General features: G+C 33.6%; 1 protein-coding gene across 1 annotated transcript; it reads right to left on the minus strand.

The window, feature by feature from the left end:
* Positions 1-2,158: 2,158 nt before the first annotated feature.
* On the minus strand, positions 2,159-14,415 carry LOC121410370 (ubiquitin-conjugating enzyme E2 Z-like). Its single transcript, XM_041602408.1, has 7 exons — positions 14,055-14,415; positions 12,345-12,414; positions 11,738-11,925; positions 10,230-10,341; positions 5,518-5,633; positions 4,525-4,615; positions 2,159-4,098 (listed from the first exon to the last, which is right to left on the minus strand). Exons 1-7 carry the CDS (start codon positions 14,210-14,212, stop codon positions 3,925-3,927), a joined length of 909 nt encoding a protein of 302 aa, XP_041458342.1. The 5' UTR covers positions 14,213-14,415; the 3' UTR covers positions 2,159-3,924.
* Positions 14,416-17,187: the final 2,772 nt, after the last annotated feature.

Here is a 17,187-nt window from a genome sequence, read left to right on the forward strand (position 1 = left end):
TCTAACGTCAAAGAATTGTGTGATATGTTTGTTTTGAAACAATTTTTTGATTTCAATATATTCATGTCTGATGAGCAATGAGGAATAAGATCAGCTTTTGGACGATAAAATTGGGTAAGTAAGATCTAGATGTAACATTAGGCTAGAGTCTATCGTTAAAAGTTAGAGAAATCTAATGTTAAATCTTGCTAACGACAACGTAAGTTAACATTAGTGTTAACAAAACATTAACAATTAACTTGTTAGTTAGATTTGGTCTTGGACCTGGTTTGACAACAAAAGAATCAGGACCACCATCAACAGTGTCAGAAGTCTGACACAGATCTAGTCATGTTTATCTCATCCCTCATTAGACCAGAATCTGCACCTGATCATGGCTCAGCATGCACATTCGATCTGTCTTACATGTAGGTCCTGGATCTGGACCGTACTCTAAATTAGATCTAGAACTAGGCCTAAGAAACTTGATTTGATTAGAAAAGGGTAATCCACTGCGTTAGACTAACGTTACTTATACCAGTTCCATCAGTCACTGTGAATATTATACACAAATGATCTAGGTCTAGATCTACTGCACGGATCCCAGACCTAACTTTAGATCTAAATTTAGATGCATCTTCATCATTCAAGGCTAACTAATACAACAGATATTGACTGATGGGGTGTTTTTAAAAAAAAAATCTTTGGACTGCCTAAAGGATTTCTCTATATTTTGTGACTGTCTGTTTAAGTACCAGTACCATAAATATATATTTTTCTGTAACAACCACTAAGTTCTGATTTTCATGGCAAAGTAGAATACAAAGGTAGAGTGGTGATTTTTCTTTAAATTTACAATTTCTGTACACAAATAATATATAGAATGTACATATTTCTCATTTGCAGTAATTTTAAGTAAAGAAAAAATATTTTTTTAATCTTTACCGCCCCCCCCCAAAAAAAAAATTAGCAAAATCGCCCAAACATGCAGGCTCTACAAAGTAAGCAGGATTTATAATCATAAATATACTAGCAGTCATAACTATAAAAGCCTTGGCTTTATTAACCAGTTTCCAATCAAATTAACTAATTACATTAGGTTCCCATAGCATGATATTCTCATTCCTAGGAAGTAATACGGTGTAATTTTTTGTCACTCCTGGGGAAAAGGCTAAAGTTTTCAATGATTGGAATGAATGAGAAAAACTTCAATATAAAACATGACAAAAATCCCTTAGTTTAATAATGTGGGTTTGATTTCTAATAATATAGTAAAGAGTTCAGTCAAAAGACCAATAATATACTGACTATGGTGCACATTCAATAGACAATAAACTAAAAGTACTGTAAAGCCCAACATAATCATAAGTATGAAAGGAAATCTTTCGACAAGAAAGAATATTTAGATGGATAATAGATGATACATGTCAGTAATACTTGTTACAAATAATTTTTATGTACAACAACAATAAAAACAGAAATAATAAATACAAATAATTTCACATGGAAAAAAATATTAGGAAATTATCCAACCTCTGTATGTTTATGGATTCTTGACTACATCGTCAAAATCTATGTCTCTGCGAATGCCTGATCAAGAATATATATCATATCTTTGTTCTATTACTGACCTTTCACATTAAGCATTAACCCTAACCAGACCAGGTGGGTGTTTCATAAAGCTATTCGAAGATAAGAGCGACTTTAAGAATGACTGGTGATCCTTTCTTGTGGTAAATGGTATAATAAATTGCCGATGGTTTAGCGTGCAAGAAAGGTTCACCAGTCACTCTTAACTTACGAACAGCTTTATGAAATGGCTTCCCGGAATTTGGGGTGTTATATGACCGGGCAGACCTGCTAACTTCTACAACCAAAAAAAAAGTATTCTTAGAAGGGGGGGGGGTGAGTATTTTTAAAAATTTGTCTCAACATAACAATCGCCAGCCTGTTGTAGTGTGATCAATAAAAAAAAAATGTGAAATGATCTACTTGAAAACTTGATAATCACTACTTTAAACATGTGCTCATAAACAAATTTACTTGTTCCTTTCATGCAACAAGTTACTGGCCTGACAGTGATTTTCACTGGTCTGGGACCATTGGGCCGGCACTAGTGTCGCACACTGTGTATGATACATACTCCATGATCGAAAATTTTAAGAAAAGTAAAAAATCTTACCCAAAAAAGTATTCATAGCAAAAAGGAGGAACCAATACTCTAAAATGGGAACGGTTGGCATGTCTAACCACAGTCAAAAAATTTAGCACAGCGGAATGATCTGTAAAAATGTTAAAGGGGGGGGAGGTTGATTCAACCCCCCCCCCGGTTTTAGGGTTTAAGATCCCAACATCTAATCAGATCATTGCCATTAACATATGGATAATGAACGAGGTTTAAAGTCGATCGCTTAAGCAGTTGTCCAGTTATATTGTAAGAACAATATATTTCAATGTATTAAATATCATATGACCTTTGAAGTCATGAACCCCAACTTCACTATCCTTCCTATTTGCATACATGAGCCATATTTGAATTTGAACCCTCAAAAGGTTCTTTAGTTATTGTGAAAATAAGATATTTCAATTGTATGAAATGACCCACTCAACCTTTAACCCCAAACTGTAATCAGATCATAATCCTTCTTAAGTTCATATGTATGCATACATGAGCTACGTTTGAAGTGGAACCCTAAAACCGTTTCTTTAGTTATCGCAAGAACAATATTTTGTCTGGTATATAATGACCCCTTGGACATTTGACCTTTGACCCCAAAGTAGTCAGAACATTGCCACTCCTATAAATACATGAACCAAGTTTGAATTTGATCTGCTAAACCGTTCTTGAGATATCTTTAGAAATCACGCGAATGAAAGTAGGGCAGACAGGTGGACAGGCATACTGACAGACAACCCCAAAACATGAGCTGAATTCACAAAAGAATTTTAAACCAGGAAGGGGTACCATGAATTACACAGATTTCATGCATCATAGTGCTCATATTTAGTGCCCTAATTTAGTGTATTGCTCATATTTAGACCCCTAAGCAATTTGGGACCTTTCTCAGTGCACATGATGCATCAAGTGCAATTGCATACAATCTGCTTAGTCTTTTGTTTTATACCCCTCCTGTATTAAAACTATTTTGTAAAATCTGGGCCGATGCCTCCGGTAATCGCTTATTTGGGCTGAGGCAAAATACATATTTTCTTTGTCTAGGCAAAAAAGGGTGTAGGTGTCTGTAATAATTGATCATTTTAGATTTAAATGCATTAAGTTTGACCTTAAAACTATCCTTCACATATCAAATTTAAGAAAAAGAAAAATGTCCTCATTTTGTCCTTGACTATAGAAAGCACACTTTTAGTTTATATAATTCTGAAAAAAAATGTTCAAAGTCATCCATTTATCTAGATGTTATAATATTCTTATAAAAAAAATGTCAGTCTTCATATCTAAATGAGAAAAAGGGGGGAAAACAAAAAAAAAGAAAGATAATTGTATTTGGCAAGTAATATAAACAAACAAGGTAACTTCTGCATCAAAATAACCTTGAAAATCGCTTCCCTGCTGAACTCATATTATGTTGAGAATATTTTCAAAAAGAATTTCACCCAAATCATCCTTTCCACTGCAGAGATCTATCTTTTTCGCTTCAATACTACAAAGAAAAGATTTCACTTTTTCTTCATGATTTAATACATTGGTATGAGACCTTAAAGGCCTTGTTCTAACCATGATGTAGTAAGCTGAATTCAAGATGCAGCCAAGGTCTGTTAAACAAACAAATAAGGAAGCTACATGTAGTAGCGGCCTACACAATTTACCAAAGGTTTCCAAACAGAATTATTTTCTGTCACTGTTTTTTTTCCAGCTTCACCAATTTGTAAACTGCCTGACCATGACACATGTACATGAGTTTGAGAACAGATTTCTCTCAAATATCAACTACTCGTATCTGGTCCAGAGAGCTTGGTATCTAGGTCTGACCCTCCACTGCTTTCTGAGTCTGAAGATACTTCCATTTGGGCAGCTTCATCTAGAATTTCTTTGATGGCTTTGAGTCTCTTCAAGAGAGTTGTGTAGTCAAACATTCCTCTCTTCTCACCGAATGGATCCTTAAAACAAACCAAGGCAATCATTAGAATATATGTTAGAGATTTTTAAAATATATATTACCTTAGTTCTAATGAAAATTTGTGCAAACACTAATAGAAACCTCACGGAATTGGCAAATTATCATTTGTTAACATGTTAAACATTTAACATTCACAAAACTATAAAGCAATGTCAAATTTTAATATGCAGTGACATAATGCAATAGAAAGTAACAATATCCAACATTAATATAACACTTATTTCAATTTATGTCTCCAAGTGATGCATATTTTTTTCTTGGTCTAATTTATTCTAATACAATTTATAAGTTAATTTCAATGAAAGGTAATATGGTTGGTATAAAAATCATACATGATAGATATACATGAGATTTTATAACTCTTTCTTTACAAGCAAAGCAAAGTTTTGAAAAATGACATATTTACCTGCATAGGCTGGCCTGTTAGATGCATCCTCTCCTGTACAGTGGTAACATAATAATCATAAAAATCAGGAAACGATGTCCGGTTTACTTGCCTGGAGAAAAAAAAATCAAAATTTCATAATTAATATTAAAGGAAATATAATGATAAAACAGAAAACTAAATGCAATAAAACCAAAGTACATGTATTTCAATTTCATTTACAATAAGTACCTTTATCATATTTTTGCTAAGTGACAAAGACAATTAATTCTTCTTCTAACCTCTATTGTAAAAATACTTGTAAATTCTAATAAAAAGTTTAATGAAGAAACCATGATTTTTTTTTGTTTTTTACAGACATAGTTCTCAGAAAAAACACAGTTATAAAAAATCTGGAAACTATTGTATTTATAGGACAAAAATGTCCCTTCTTTACACAGAGAGATTTTTTATTACATAATGAGCTTTGTCTTATGACCTTTGGACACTTGGGCTTAACCTGTATATTAATGTCATCTACCTATACACAACAAGTTTAAAATCTGTTAAGCACTTTTTAAATTACTATACTAAAATGAATTTTAATACCTAGTGTAAAAATGAGCCATAAACTTTTTACCTTCGACCTGTGGACTCTTGAGTTTGAACTCAATCTGTATTCAAATGTCATCTACCCATGCATCAAAATATTAAAAATGCATCCATTCTTTAAAAGTATATTGAGATATTGAGCTTTAAAAGTTACCATACAAAAACCAATTTACATACATGAGCTATGACCTTTGACCAACAATTCTGAATACAAAGTTGATTTGTAATTTGGTGTTATCTATCCACATATCAAAATGTAAAAATCAAATGAAACTAATTCAAGAGATGGATGAAAGAACAGACGGAGAACAAATGGAGAACACTATAAAAACATGTTTCTTCTTCTGCAGGGGCATAATAAATTATGTTAGGGGTCCATGTAAAAGTAAAACTCAAATAACAACATTGTATAAGAATACTTACTGTAGTTCAGGTGGTATGTGTTTACTAGGATGTTCAATCATATCACAAACTGCTACTCTGATAGTTTCATGACGGATACAATCATTATATCTCTGACAATCACCTGGATGACGTTCCTTTAAAAAAATACATAATTGTATTGCTTTATTTTTTAATCATTGGTAAATAACTAAATGGACAACTTCAGAAAATATTTCCACAGTTCAGTTTACATAAGCTTACATTCAGACCACTTTTGACAGCTGATATACAACTATTATTTTCATACACCCCAAAATTTTAATAAGTGGTCGGAATCACACCCTCTAAAGGTAATATACAGTTATGGATTATCATATCATGACATATTTTCTTGATTACAGATTCTTGAATACAGATTACAGTATATTGTGTACAGGGTAAACAGGATGGGGCCTAGCAGAGACCCTTGCAGGATGACAAGAGCAATTGATTAGATGGAAAATAGCTAATTGCCAATAATAAACTGATGACTATGACTTGAAAGATTGATTCAAATCGTCTCAAAGCCTGATCACCATTACTGAAATTCATATTCTGCATTAAATATTTCAGGTGTTCGAAAGCCAATGATGATCATGAATATGACGTTCTCTTCCTAAGTTAAGACTCGCAAGGAACTTCTAATCCCATTGCCCTCCCCCCAACTAGCTGGCAAAAAAAAAAAAAAAAAGGGAGAAAAAGAGGGAGAAAGAAAGAGAAAAAAAATACATAATTGTATTGCTTTATTTTTTAATCATTGGTAAATAACTAAATGGACAACTTCAGAAAATATTTCCACAGTTCAGTTTACATAAGCTTACATTCAGACCACTTTTGACAGCTGATATACAACTATTATTTTCATACACCCCAAAATTTTAATAAGTGGTCGGAATCACACCCTCTAAAGGTAATATACAGTTATGGATTATCATATCATGACATATTTTCTTGATTACAGATTCTTGAATACAGATTACAGTATATTGTGTACAGGGTAAACAGGATGGGGCCTAGCAGAGACCCTTGCAGGATGACAAGAGCAATTGATTAGATGGAAAATAGCTAATTGCCAATAATAAACTGATGACTATGACTTGAAAGATTGATTCAAATCGTCTCAAAGCCTGATCACCATTACTGAAATTCATATTCTGCATTAAATATTTCAGGTGTTCGAAAGCCAATGATGATCATGAATATGACGTTCTCTTCCTAAGTTAAGACTCGCAAGGAACTTCTAATCCCATTGCCCTCCCCCCAACTAGCTGGCAAAAAAAAAAAAAAGGGAGAAAAAGAGGGAGAAAGAAAGAGAAACAAAGTGGTGGAGAAGAAATCATTGCATATTATATTATGCTATATTACATTGCATTAGATATTTTTATATCACTTTATGAAACATAATTTTGCTTAGGGCCTGTGTTCATCATTCCTGGTTCTTGCATTGTCTGTTTAAAGGTCAAGTCCACCCCAGAAAAATGTTGATTTGAATAAACAGAGAAAAATCAAACTAGCATATTACTGAAAATTTCATCAAAATCAGATGTAAAATAAGAAAGTTATGGCATATAAGTTTCACTTATTTTTCTCAAAACAGTGCCATGCAAATTAGTCAGTCGATGACGTCCATCACTCATTATTTCTTTTGTTTTTTATTGTTTGAATTATACAATTTTTCATTTTATTTACAGATTTGACAACAAGAACCAACTTGACTGAACCATATAGTATTATTAAACAGTGCTAATTCCATATGTTCAGGGAGGAATTAATAATTGTTTCACTTGACAATGAGGAGAAAACTAGAATATTTGATATTTCATATAATAGAATACAAAAGATATAGTGAGTGGATGTCCTCATTTGCATACCAACCAGGATGTGCATATAACTGTTTTGTGAAATTACATCTGATTTTGATTCAATTTTCAGTATTATGCTTGTTGGATTTTCTCTTTTTATTCAAATCAACTTTTGTTGGGATGGACTTGCCTTTAATGAGATATATAATCCTGCTGTACTTAAAACATCCCGTTTTCAATTCAAAATGTACCAAACATATTTCCTCGCACTTCAAGTTATTATTGTTCTATGTAGTGACATAGGCCTATGCTTCTTTTTCATGACTACTTAAAGTGAATGCCCCTTTTTTGGTATTAATATTTAACATTTACAGTCCATGCTTATGTTCGCATTATTAGTGAGATATGTCTGCTCTTCATGAATTCCGAGTCCTAAAAACAGTCCGTAAAATGTCCCCTTTTCTTGTATAAATTTTTAAGTTTCAGCTTGTGCTTTGCACTCTTGATTAATTCATACAAACAAGCCTTGAATGCCCCTCTTCAGGTCTGAATTTCGAAATTTTTCAGCTCGCACTTTGCGCTCGCAATTTTTCATTATTGAAATAGTAATACGTATCATGTTCATGATTACCATGACTACAAAAAGTTCTTCATGTCATGCATGTGTTTTTGTGTAATTCTAACAAAATCAGCAAGCCCTTGGCACTTGCATTAGACGACTATTGTAAGATATGTATGCTCTTCATTAATCATAAAAGATAGTCCTGAAAATGTTTGTTTGGGGTAAATAAATACAAAAATGTCAGCTTGCTCTTCACACTCACATTTTTTGTTTAGAGAGACAAATACGTATTATGATTACAAAAATTTGCTTCTAATGTCCTTTTTATAGGTCTGAATATCAAAAATTTTCAGCTTGCGCTTCGTGCCGCATTTTTTTATTAGTGAGATATGTATTGTATTCATTAATAAAATAACAAAAAGTGCTTCATGCCATGCATGTTTTTAGGTGTATTTTTAACACAAGTGGAATGCCTCTGGCCGTCTCACCTGCATCACGCGGTTCAATATAGCAGCAGTGCTGACTTTGAATACTACTCTAACTCGCACAAGATGTTCAGTGATACATGGTTACTCTTATGTCCAATTTTTATGAACTAGACCAATAAACTTACAGAGATATGATGGTTATTCAACAAAAAACCCCAACATGGCCAAAGTTCATTGACCTTACATGACCTTTGACCTTGATCATGTGACCTGAAACTCGCACAGGATGTTCAGTGATACTTGATTACTCTTATGTAAAAGTTTCATGAATCAGATCCATAAACTTTCAAAGTTATGATGGTAATTCAACAGATACACCCAATTCGGCCAAAGTTCATTGACCTTTGACCTTGGTCATGGGACCTGAAATGCGCACAGGATGTTCAGTGATATTTGATTACTGTAATGTCCAAGTTTAATGAACTAGACCAATAAACATTCAAAGTTATGATGGTAATTCAACAGATACCCCCAATTCGGCCAAAGTTCATAGACCTTAAATGACCTTTGACCTTAATCATGAGACCTGAAACTTGCACAAAATGTTCAGTGATGCTTGATTACTATTATGTCCAAGTTTCATGAATCAGATCCATAAACTTTCAAAGTTATGATGGGAATTCAACAGATATCCCCAATTCGGCCAAAGTTCATTGACCCTAAATGACCTTTGACCTTGGTCATGTGACATGAAACTCTAATAGGATGTTCAGTAATACTTGATTAACCTTATGGCCAAGTTTTATTAACTAGGTCCATATACTTTCTAAGTTATGACATCATTTCAAAAACTTAACCTCAGGTTAAGATTTGATGTTGACGTCGCCGCCGTCGGAAAAGCGGCGCCTATAGTCTCACACTGCTTCGCAGGTGAGACAAAAATCAGCGACTCTCATTAGATGACTATGTTGTGATTTGTATGCTCTTCATAAATTCCTGAAAATAGTCTTTAAAATGTCTCTTTTCTAAGTCAATATATACAAAAATTTCAGTACGTGCTTTGCGCTCGCATTGCTTGCTATAGAGACAAATACGTATCATAATGACAAAAATTGGGCCCTTTTTTTAGGTCTAAATATAATTTTTTTTATAGTTTGAGCTTCGTGCTTTGGTTATTCTATCGATACATATCAGTTTAATTGCACAGTCCTTAAAATCTGGTAAGAATACCTGGCAAGTGACTCAAAATTTTTGCTGGTGCCCCCCCCATGCCCCACGGTATGCCACTGTTGGTAACTACCATGGTAACGGTGATGAACAGCAAATAAAAAAAAAGGTTTCAGGACCTGATTTTAAGGACTGTGCATTGTATGGTGGAGTTACCATAATGGTAACTTTTATGCAACGGAACATGGAGTTTAATACATGTATGCAGGGATCTGGAAACAATTTTTTGGGTGGGGGTGCGAAGTAAATTCAACAAGCAAAAAAAAAGGACGTTCACTACAAAAATGCAGGTCGTTCTGGTTCCCAAAAATTTTAACCCCCCCCCCCAAAAAAAAAAAAAAGTTTTTCAACACAAAAAATTTAGTCATTTTCCATACATTTCTCAAATTTTACACACAGTCTCTACCAGAATTTCAGGGGGTGCTGCCTATGAAAAATAATACACACAGCACCCCCTGGGAAAATCCTGGGGGTGGTAAAGCACCCCTGTTTTTAAGGGATATGCATGTATACATAATGAATAATTTTATATAAGACTACAAATATGAAAAGCAATCATAATAAACCAGATGGACACATGCATTCATATCTAGAATAGGGTACACTGTAAATATATGTCATATTTCTGCATGAATCATCTGTACTTTAGAATAGTATGTGTGCTCTATTTTATGTAAACATGTCAAATCTTACTTGTTCAAATCCTGGTTCATTGTGATATGGTTTCTCATTCATCAGAGATTGTATAGACATGAGCACACTAGATAAACTCTGAGCTGGGCTCCATGCAGGGCCTCTCCAAGTTCTATGAACATGATACATGGGATAATGGAATTAGGTAATATCAAAATGCTTCCTGGTAATCAAAACATTTCAATTCAATTCATTTTATTTATAAAATAGTAGTAAAAAGTAGTACACAAAAAATATGAATGGAATTGAGAAAACAGTGTCTCAAAGTAATGCACACATACACATCAATATATGATTCAAAATGAAAAAATACACGAACTATTCAAATCACAAAATACAAAAAACAAACTATAGAATGATGTCTATCAACCTCAAACAGTGGCGGAACCAGGCTGGGAACAAGAGACGAGTGTCCCTTCTATATTTTTCAAAAACATTTATAATTTACATATTAATATCGGTACGAAAATTTTTCATATACACCTCTTCTAATGTCAAATTTTCTCTTAGCGCCTCTCTAATTTGAAATCCTGGATACGCCCGTTCAATACTCCTGAATAAAAAAAAATTGCTAAAAATCTGCTTGATAAAATAATGCTTTAAGGATTTCCATAAAAAGGATAAAGATAAAAGCTTTTACATATATGGTTATCTGGTAATCGTCTAATCCAGTTCCACCTCTCCTTTTAAAGAAATCTCTAAAGGACTCCGCACACCTTAAGACTGGTCCACAATCCGATTTTGAAAAAAAGATTACATTATTATTTTCTGAGAATTTCACTGAATCTTTTATTTGAGATTCAAATTATCTGTAAGAATTCTAATATACCAATTTTGGAGAATTGCAAGCTTTTATTGCAAGAGTATAGACCAATTGGATTCAAATCATAGCCAATCGCACGATTGCTATGACATTAATATGACTAGATATTACTTTGTTGATGAGGATGGTAGCATACCGGTAGTCACATATTTTACCATTCATACTATGATTTGGAACTTTCAACACCAAGATATTCTATGTCTCATTATTCACATAAAATTGGGTCACAGACTAATCGTAAGGTGTGTAATGGCCTCAAGATATATTCTAATTCTGTTAATATACTCCGACGAGTGCCTGTTGAAAGTATGTCCGCTTTTAAGGCTACATTACAATTCTGTTATTATCTGTTGGGTGCCAAACAATGATATGACAAAATTGCTCCCTCACTCGCCCCGCTCTCATTTCTCCCACACACAACCCCAAATGACAATGCGAGTACAATACTGTTTGGCACCCTTTATTTCCCACTCCCAGCATATCATTACATATTCAACTGAGTGTCCATTCTTTCCCTTGTGATGTCTTTGCAATCAGCATTTTACAAAAACTCTTTTTCAATACAACTTATGAGAACTATTTACAACTTACAAGAGATACAATGTATATAAGGTGAATCACACTTAACATTGGCATTGCCCCTCCCCTAGCATTGTGCTTCCATTGCTAAGTGCTATTTACTCACCCTAGAATACTAAGGCAGACTTTACCACTCCTGTAGAGGTTAGGATTAAACCTGACAGCCCCATCTCCAGTAGTCATTAACTTGATCCTTGGTGGCCTGATAGGGTAGTCAGGGGGAAACTTTATAAAGAAATGGAAGAAACCACCTTCATATGGGGTATCAAATGGACCTGTTATAAGGGCATGTATCTGAAATAAAAAATAAAGAAAACAAAGTACAAAATTTGATTACAAGATAAGACAAGGTCAACTAGCTGTTACTTTAAAACAACTTACCATTGTCATAGTTTCTAGTACTTGAAAAATGATTTTCATCAGAGCATTAAATTCGTGGGAAAAAATCCTAGCTTACAAAGTGACATTAAAAAATGAATTACAATTCCATATAATTCAGATGAGGATTATCTTTTGCCATATCATTCCCTTTTATTCTGTAGATGAACACCAAAAAAATGTGTGTCGGTGAAATCTAAAGGAATTTGACTTTCCAGCACCATTTGAAGACACACAATTAATCACTCAATCTAAGAAAAACGTTACTGTCAGCAAGTTCCATCCAATCCCCTTGGAGTAAAAAAAGAAGTAAGAAACAAGATTATTCCCATTACCCTTGTGATATCCTCTTCGGGTACAATACACATTCCCAATGGTGGCTCAGTGTAGATGTTCATGATGTCCCTGTAATATGAAGAGATGATTTGAACAAAATATGATTGCAGAAGTACACTATTTTCCAACAACAAATAAGTTATTATCATATTGGATTTTATTGCAATAAAAACTATCAAAATACAATCACAAGCAGTCAAAGACTGAAATTTGTGACTGTTTACATGTAAAATAGAAACATAACAAATAATAAATATTCAAATAAATATTAAAATAAAATACAGATGAAAAAGGAATGTATCATAAGTAAATGCTAAAAGTCATAGCATAATTACTCCAAGGTGTCACCAATGAAGAGTAGGGGGAGTGAAAAATTAGGAAGAGAGGAAAAGGATGGGAAAAGGGAAAGAAATAGGGAAAAGTCAAAAGAAAGGGGAAAGCAAGAGGTGGAAACTGGAAAGAGAATATTAAGAGAATAAGAGGCAGTAAGTTTTACAATATCAGACATTAAAATACACTAATATTTTTTTTAATTTAACGACCCCCCCCCATAGCAAACCAAAACTCAAATAGAAAAATCATCAAATTCAATAGTATGTGAAAATGTTTTAAAATGTCCTGTAAATTGATTAAATTATAAATGTAGATTTATATTATTGTGTCCATAGGCTTAACTATCAATAAGGTAATGATTTTTTTTTCTTCCATGTACTGGTATGTTTTTCATTAACACAACTCAAACATGAGAATTTAGATCAAAATATTTCTGCTGATACCATTTTCACAATACTCAGTAATATTTGGTTATCCGACAAAATTGTGTCATCCAACACAGAACTGCTAGAAATGGGCAGTAAATCGTAATAATAATTTTGGTCAGTATTCAAATATAGCTCCAATTATTAAGTTACTTTGCATGTAACATATGATAACAAATATGAAAAACTCAAACCTTTGGAGAGTGCCAAAAACACAACATCCTGCTACCAGAATTTCACTTTTATTTTATAATGGAAGAGAAATCTTGTCCATATTCTCATGATAATTCATTAATTCAATTCCATAGATTTAACTACTTGTTGACCTCACTACTTCAAATTTTATATGGCAGTAGATCATATAACTGAACACTTTTCATGAATTCAGTTATATCAAACACAATATTTTCTTGGAATTCATCAAACTTCCACCATAAATACACAATATCTACAAAAATTAAGGTGTAAAATTTTTGCTCAGATTAATTCATCCAATTTACAATATCAGTTCCCAATTGCAAGTCAAATGTTTTGGTCACTTTAAGGTCAAGGTGGTATTGTATTGTAATGTTTGTTTTCTGTCGTCAAAGTTGGAAATCAACAATATCACTGATCAGCAAATTTTGTCTATATTTAGGAAACTGATCCAACTTAAATTTTGAAAATGTGTTTTGGCTCTTTTCCATCATTAGGTCTATTCTATTTTATTATTTTTTGGGGGAAATGGAAAGATGTTCAATACTTCAATGTACAAGAAATTGTTTTCTGGAAATTCAGATGTGATATGTTTAAAATGAATGTGCTCGGTTACAAGGCCAGTCGCTAAAAAAAAGCACTTAATAATGACACTATATGCTTTTTTCCAAACAAAGACAAATACCGGTCCAGACACCTTGAAGAATTAACCCTTCACTTTAAGCAGCTCTTCCAAGCTAAAGTTAGGATACAAACCTTCTTATTCGAAGTAGACACAACTGACTCGGTTTCTGAGATTCCCAATCCTTGCATTTGATAGGATCCCATGGGCTGAGCTGAGGTTGTAACTGTGAAGCTACCAAAGATGCAGTGGCTTCCAAGTGTTCTTCTTCTGGTTCTTCCATCACCTCCATTTTTGTCTTGTAGATCGACTAGACCTATTTATACCTCAGTCTCAAACTGAAGAAAGAGAGTCAAAATCAGTGTGTTCAAGTGACAATCAAAATTGCAAACACAATGAGACAATCAAGTTTGAAAGACGATATGATATCCCTTGAATAGGCCTACTAACTCAATCAAACACCTTCCTCTCACACATGATCACAGATTCATTTCCCTTCCTTTATCAACTTTGATTCCTAAAATAAGAAAAGAAGCTTAATCTAACTGCAAGCACTAACGTTACCTAGGCTTTCTCAAAACCTTCCTCGCTGTCGGCTGGCCGGAGACGAGACTGAAGTTGAGGTAGCAGTGGGTGAATTGGAAAAGAACTGTCTTGGGCCTTGCCTTGTCCTGGGAAAGTAATTCTACAGAAAACCAATGTTACGGTCTCATCTTCACACAATGCGTATAAAGTATTGTAACATGTCTTTCTTTGACATGCAAATGTCCCGAATTTCCTCGTTATTTCACAATCCTGAGGCTGAGCAAAGTACTTGCATACATGTACGCGAGGTATAGGATTTGCGCATGCAATGTTTACTCTAGCCTTTATGTAATTCATAGTAGGAATTTTTAAAGATAATATTCTCAAGGAAATAAGGGACGGTAAAAAACACACAAAAATAGATAATATGCAATAAAATTACCAAGAATTATGAATCATTTCTTATGAAAGTTACATAAATGCGCTAGTTTCAATTTATATTAACGGAAAATTTTCAGTAGACGACTTAATTAAGACTATGTAATAAGGGCTCCTCGTAGGCCATGTAGGCCTAACAAATTTGAAACAGTTGAGCATTTCTTAATCGAATGTCCCAAATATATAATAGAGAGGGCCATGCTACTTACAGAAACAAATCTTTCAACCTCCCAAAAAATAATGGATCTCTTAAAGAGTACTAAAGTAGAAACCCAATCTGCACTGGTCCGTTTCGTTCTCAGAACGAAACGACTATATAAAGTCTGAATAAGGAGGAAGAAAGGAGACTTTTCTCCTTTCTTACCCTTGGCTGATTATCCGAGTTTTTTTTTTTTTTTTTTTTTTTTTTTGATTTGGTGATTCGCCAGGGGGACAGAAAGGAGATAAGGATGAAGAGAAAATTTTCGTTGTTAATTTGTTGGTTTGTTTAGTTCTATTTTCATTTTTTTTTTGTTTGTTTTGTTTGTTTTTTGCACTTTGCACTTTCATCCAATACTTTAGTTTCGGTTTCCCGAAACCTGGAGTTTTATCAGGCCACAAATCCAGTTTACTTTTGCTTTTTCTGTTGCAGCTTACTGTAGCAGAAGAAAGAATCAGAACGTAATCAAAAGAAAAATAAATTAATCTTTTTAAAAAAGGAAGGGAAACAAAAAAGAAATAAAAGAAAAAAAGAGAAAAGAGAAAAGAAAAGAAAAGAAAAGAGAAAAAGAAGACATGAAAAGAAAAAAAAGAAGAAATATAAGAAGAAAAGCAAAGAAAACAGAAGAAAGAAAAAAGAAAAGAAAAAAAAGAAAAGAGGAGACAAAAAGAAAAGAAAAAAAATAAAATGAAAAAGAAAAGAAAAAAGAGAAAAAAAGAGACAAAGAAAATAACAGAAAAGAAAAGGAAGAAAAAAAAGAAAAAAAAAATTAGAGAGAGAAGGAAAAAAGGAATGGAAAAAAATATATAATAAGCTACTGAAAATGAACAAAAGCTGTGGCAAAAATAGTCAATCCTGACTGGTTGCCAACCAAGGAAAGAGGAAGAAGGAAGAAAAAGTCGTCGGTAACGTCGGCCTCGCTAGCGCTAGCAGTATTAGTTGAGATTAAAAAAGCAAATAGTTGCGTTTCTCTATTTTGAAAAGGGGGGGGGGGCACTTCCATTCACGAGTGGATACCATGCACGACCATGGGGTCTCGAAAAGCACCCTAAACAAGTAATTTCCATTTTCTGAAAATGCACCCCTTAACAAGTATTGGCGTTTGAAACCCTACCCTTAACAAGTATTGGAAACAAAACGATACTCTTGGCAAATATGTTCCCTGAAATGAACCCCTAAACAAGTAAAGTAATGTTTTATTGTTACTGGTCCTTCGGTCGTCGGCTTTACCTTATTTGGTTTAGTACTGGGGTTTAGTACGACCCCACCTACACCTCGCGCAAATCGGACCCTAAACACGAATTGGGGCAAAAAAGGCCTTTATTAAACATTTTATCTTTGTTTTATCATCCCCGCAAATTTGACCCTAAAGAACACGTAATTTTCCTAGCGAAATAGATACCCTTTTTTCATTATTTTTGTGTTTTTGACACCCTTTAATATCACGTTACGTACGTAACGTGCCCTATCGTGAAAAAGACATCCTTTTTACCGTTTTTTGGGTCGCGCATGGTATCCACTCGTCAATGTAAGTGGCCCCCCCCCCCGGGTGAATAGGTCTAATTACCAACTAATTATTATGAGTATGATTTTGAATACATTACCGTTTCTTTTAAAATATTTAAATAATTACGTATGGTAAATTCTTCAATAATCAGAAGAATGTCCGATTGAGTCTGACCATTCAATTTTTAAAGACTGGTCGATTTAAAAGGGAATCCAGCCTTGGTCATAAAATGTAGTGTTGGAAAGGAGAAAAATAGATAAAACAGAATGGTGAAAGTTTGAAAGAAATCGGACCAGCAATAAGAAAGTTATGGCTGCTTTAAAATTGAAATACCTATGATTATGTAGATTTCAAATTGGCAACTGGGTAAAGTAAATTATGAGAAGAGGCAAGGACAACTTTCCCATAGGCCATGTACTTAAAGGTCAAGTCCACCTCAGAAAAATGTTGATTTGAATCAATGGAGAAAAATCAGACAAGCACAATGCTGAAGATTTCATCAAAATCGGATGTAAAATAAGAAAGTTGTGACATTTCAAAGTTTCGCTTGTTTTTAACAAAATAGTTATATGAACGAGCCAGTTACATCCAAATGAGA

The sequence above is a fragment of the Lytechinus variegatus genome, chromosome 3 (genome assembly GCF_018143015.1).
Source record: "Lytechinus variegatus isolate NC3 chromosome 3, Lvar_3.0, whole genome shotgun sequence".
NCBI classification, from domain to species: Eukaryota; Metazoa; Echinodermata; class Echinoidea; order Temnopleuroida; family Toxopneustidae; genus Lytechinus; species Lytechinus variegatus.

Coding starts and splice junctions, on each gene's coding strand:
- LOC121410370 (XM_041602408.1), bottom strand. CDS start 14,212: ATGGAGGTGATGGAAGAACCAGAAGAAGAACACTTGGAAGCCACTGCA. Junction 10,342..11,737: donor GTCTGCCTTAGTATTCTAGG/GTGAGTAAATAG, acceptor TCATGTTCATAG/AACTTGGAGAGGCCCTGCAT. Junction 4,099..4,524: donor TAACAGGCCAGCCTATGCAG/GTAAATATGTCA, acceptor GTTTGTTTTAAG/GATCCATTCGGTGAGAAGAG.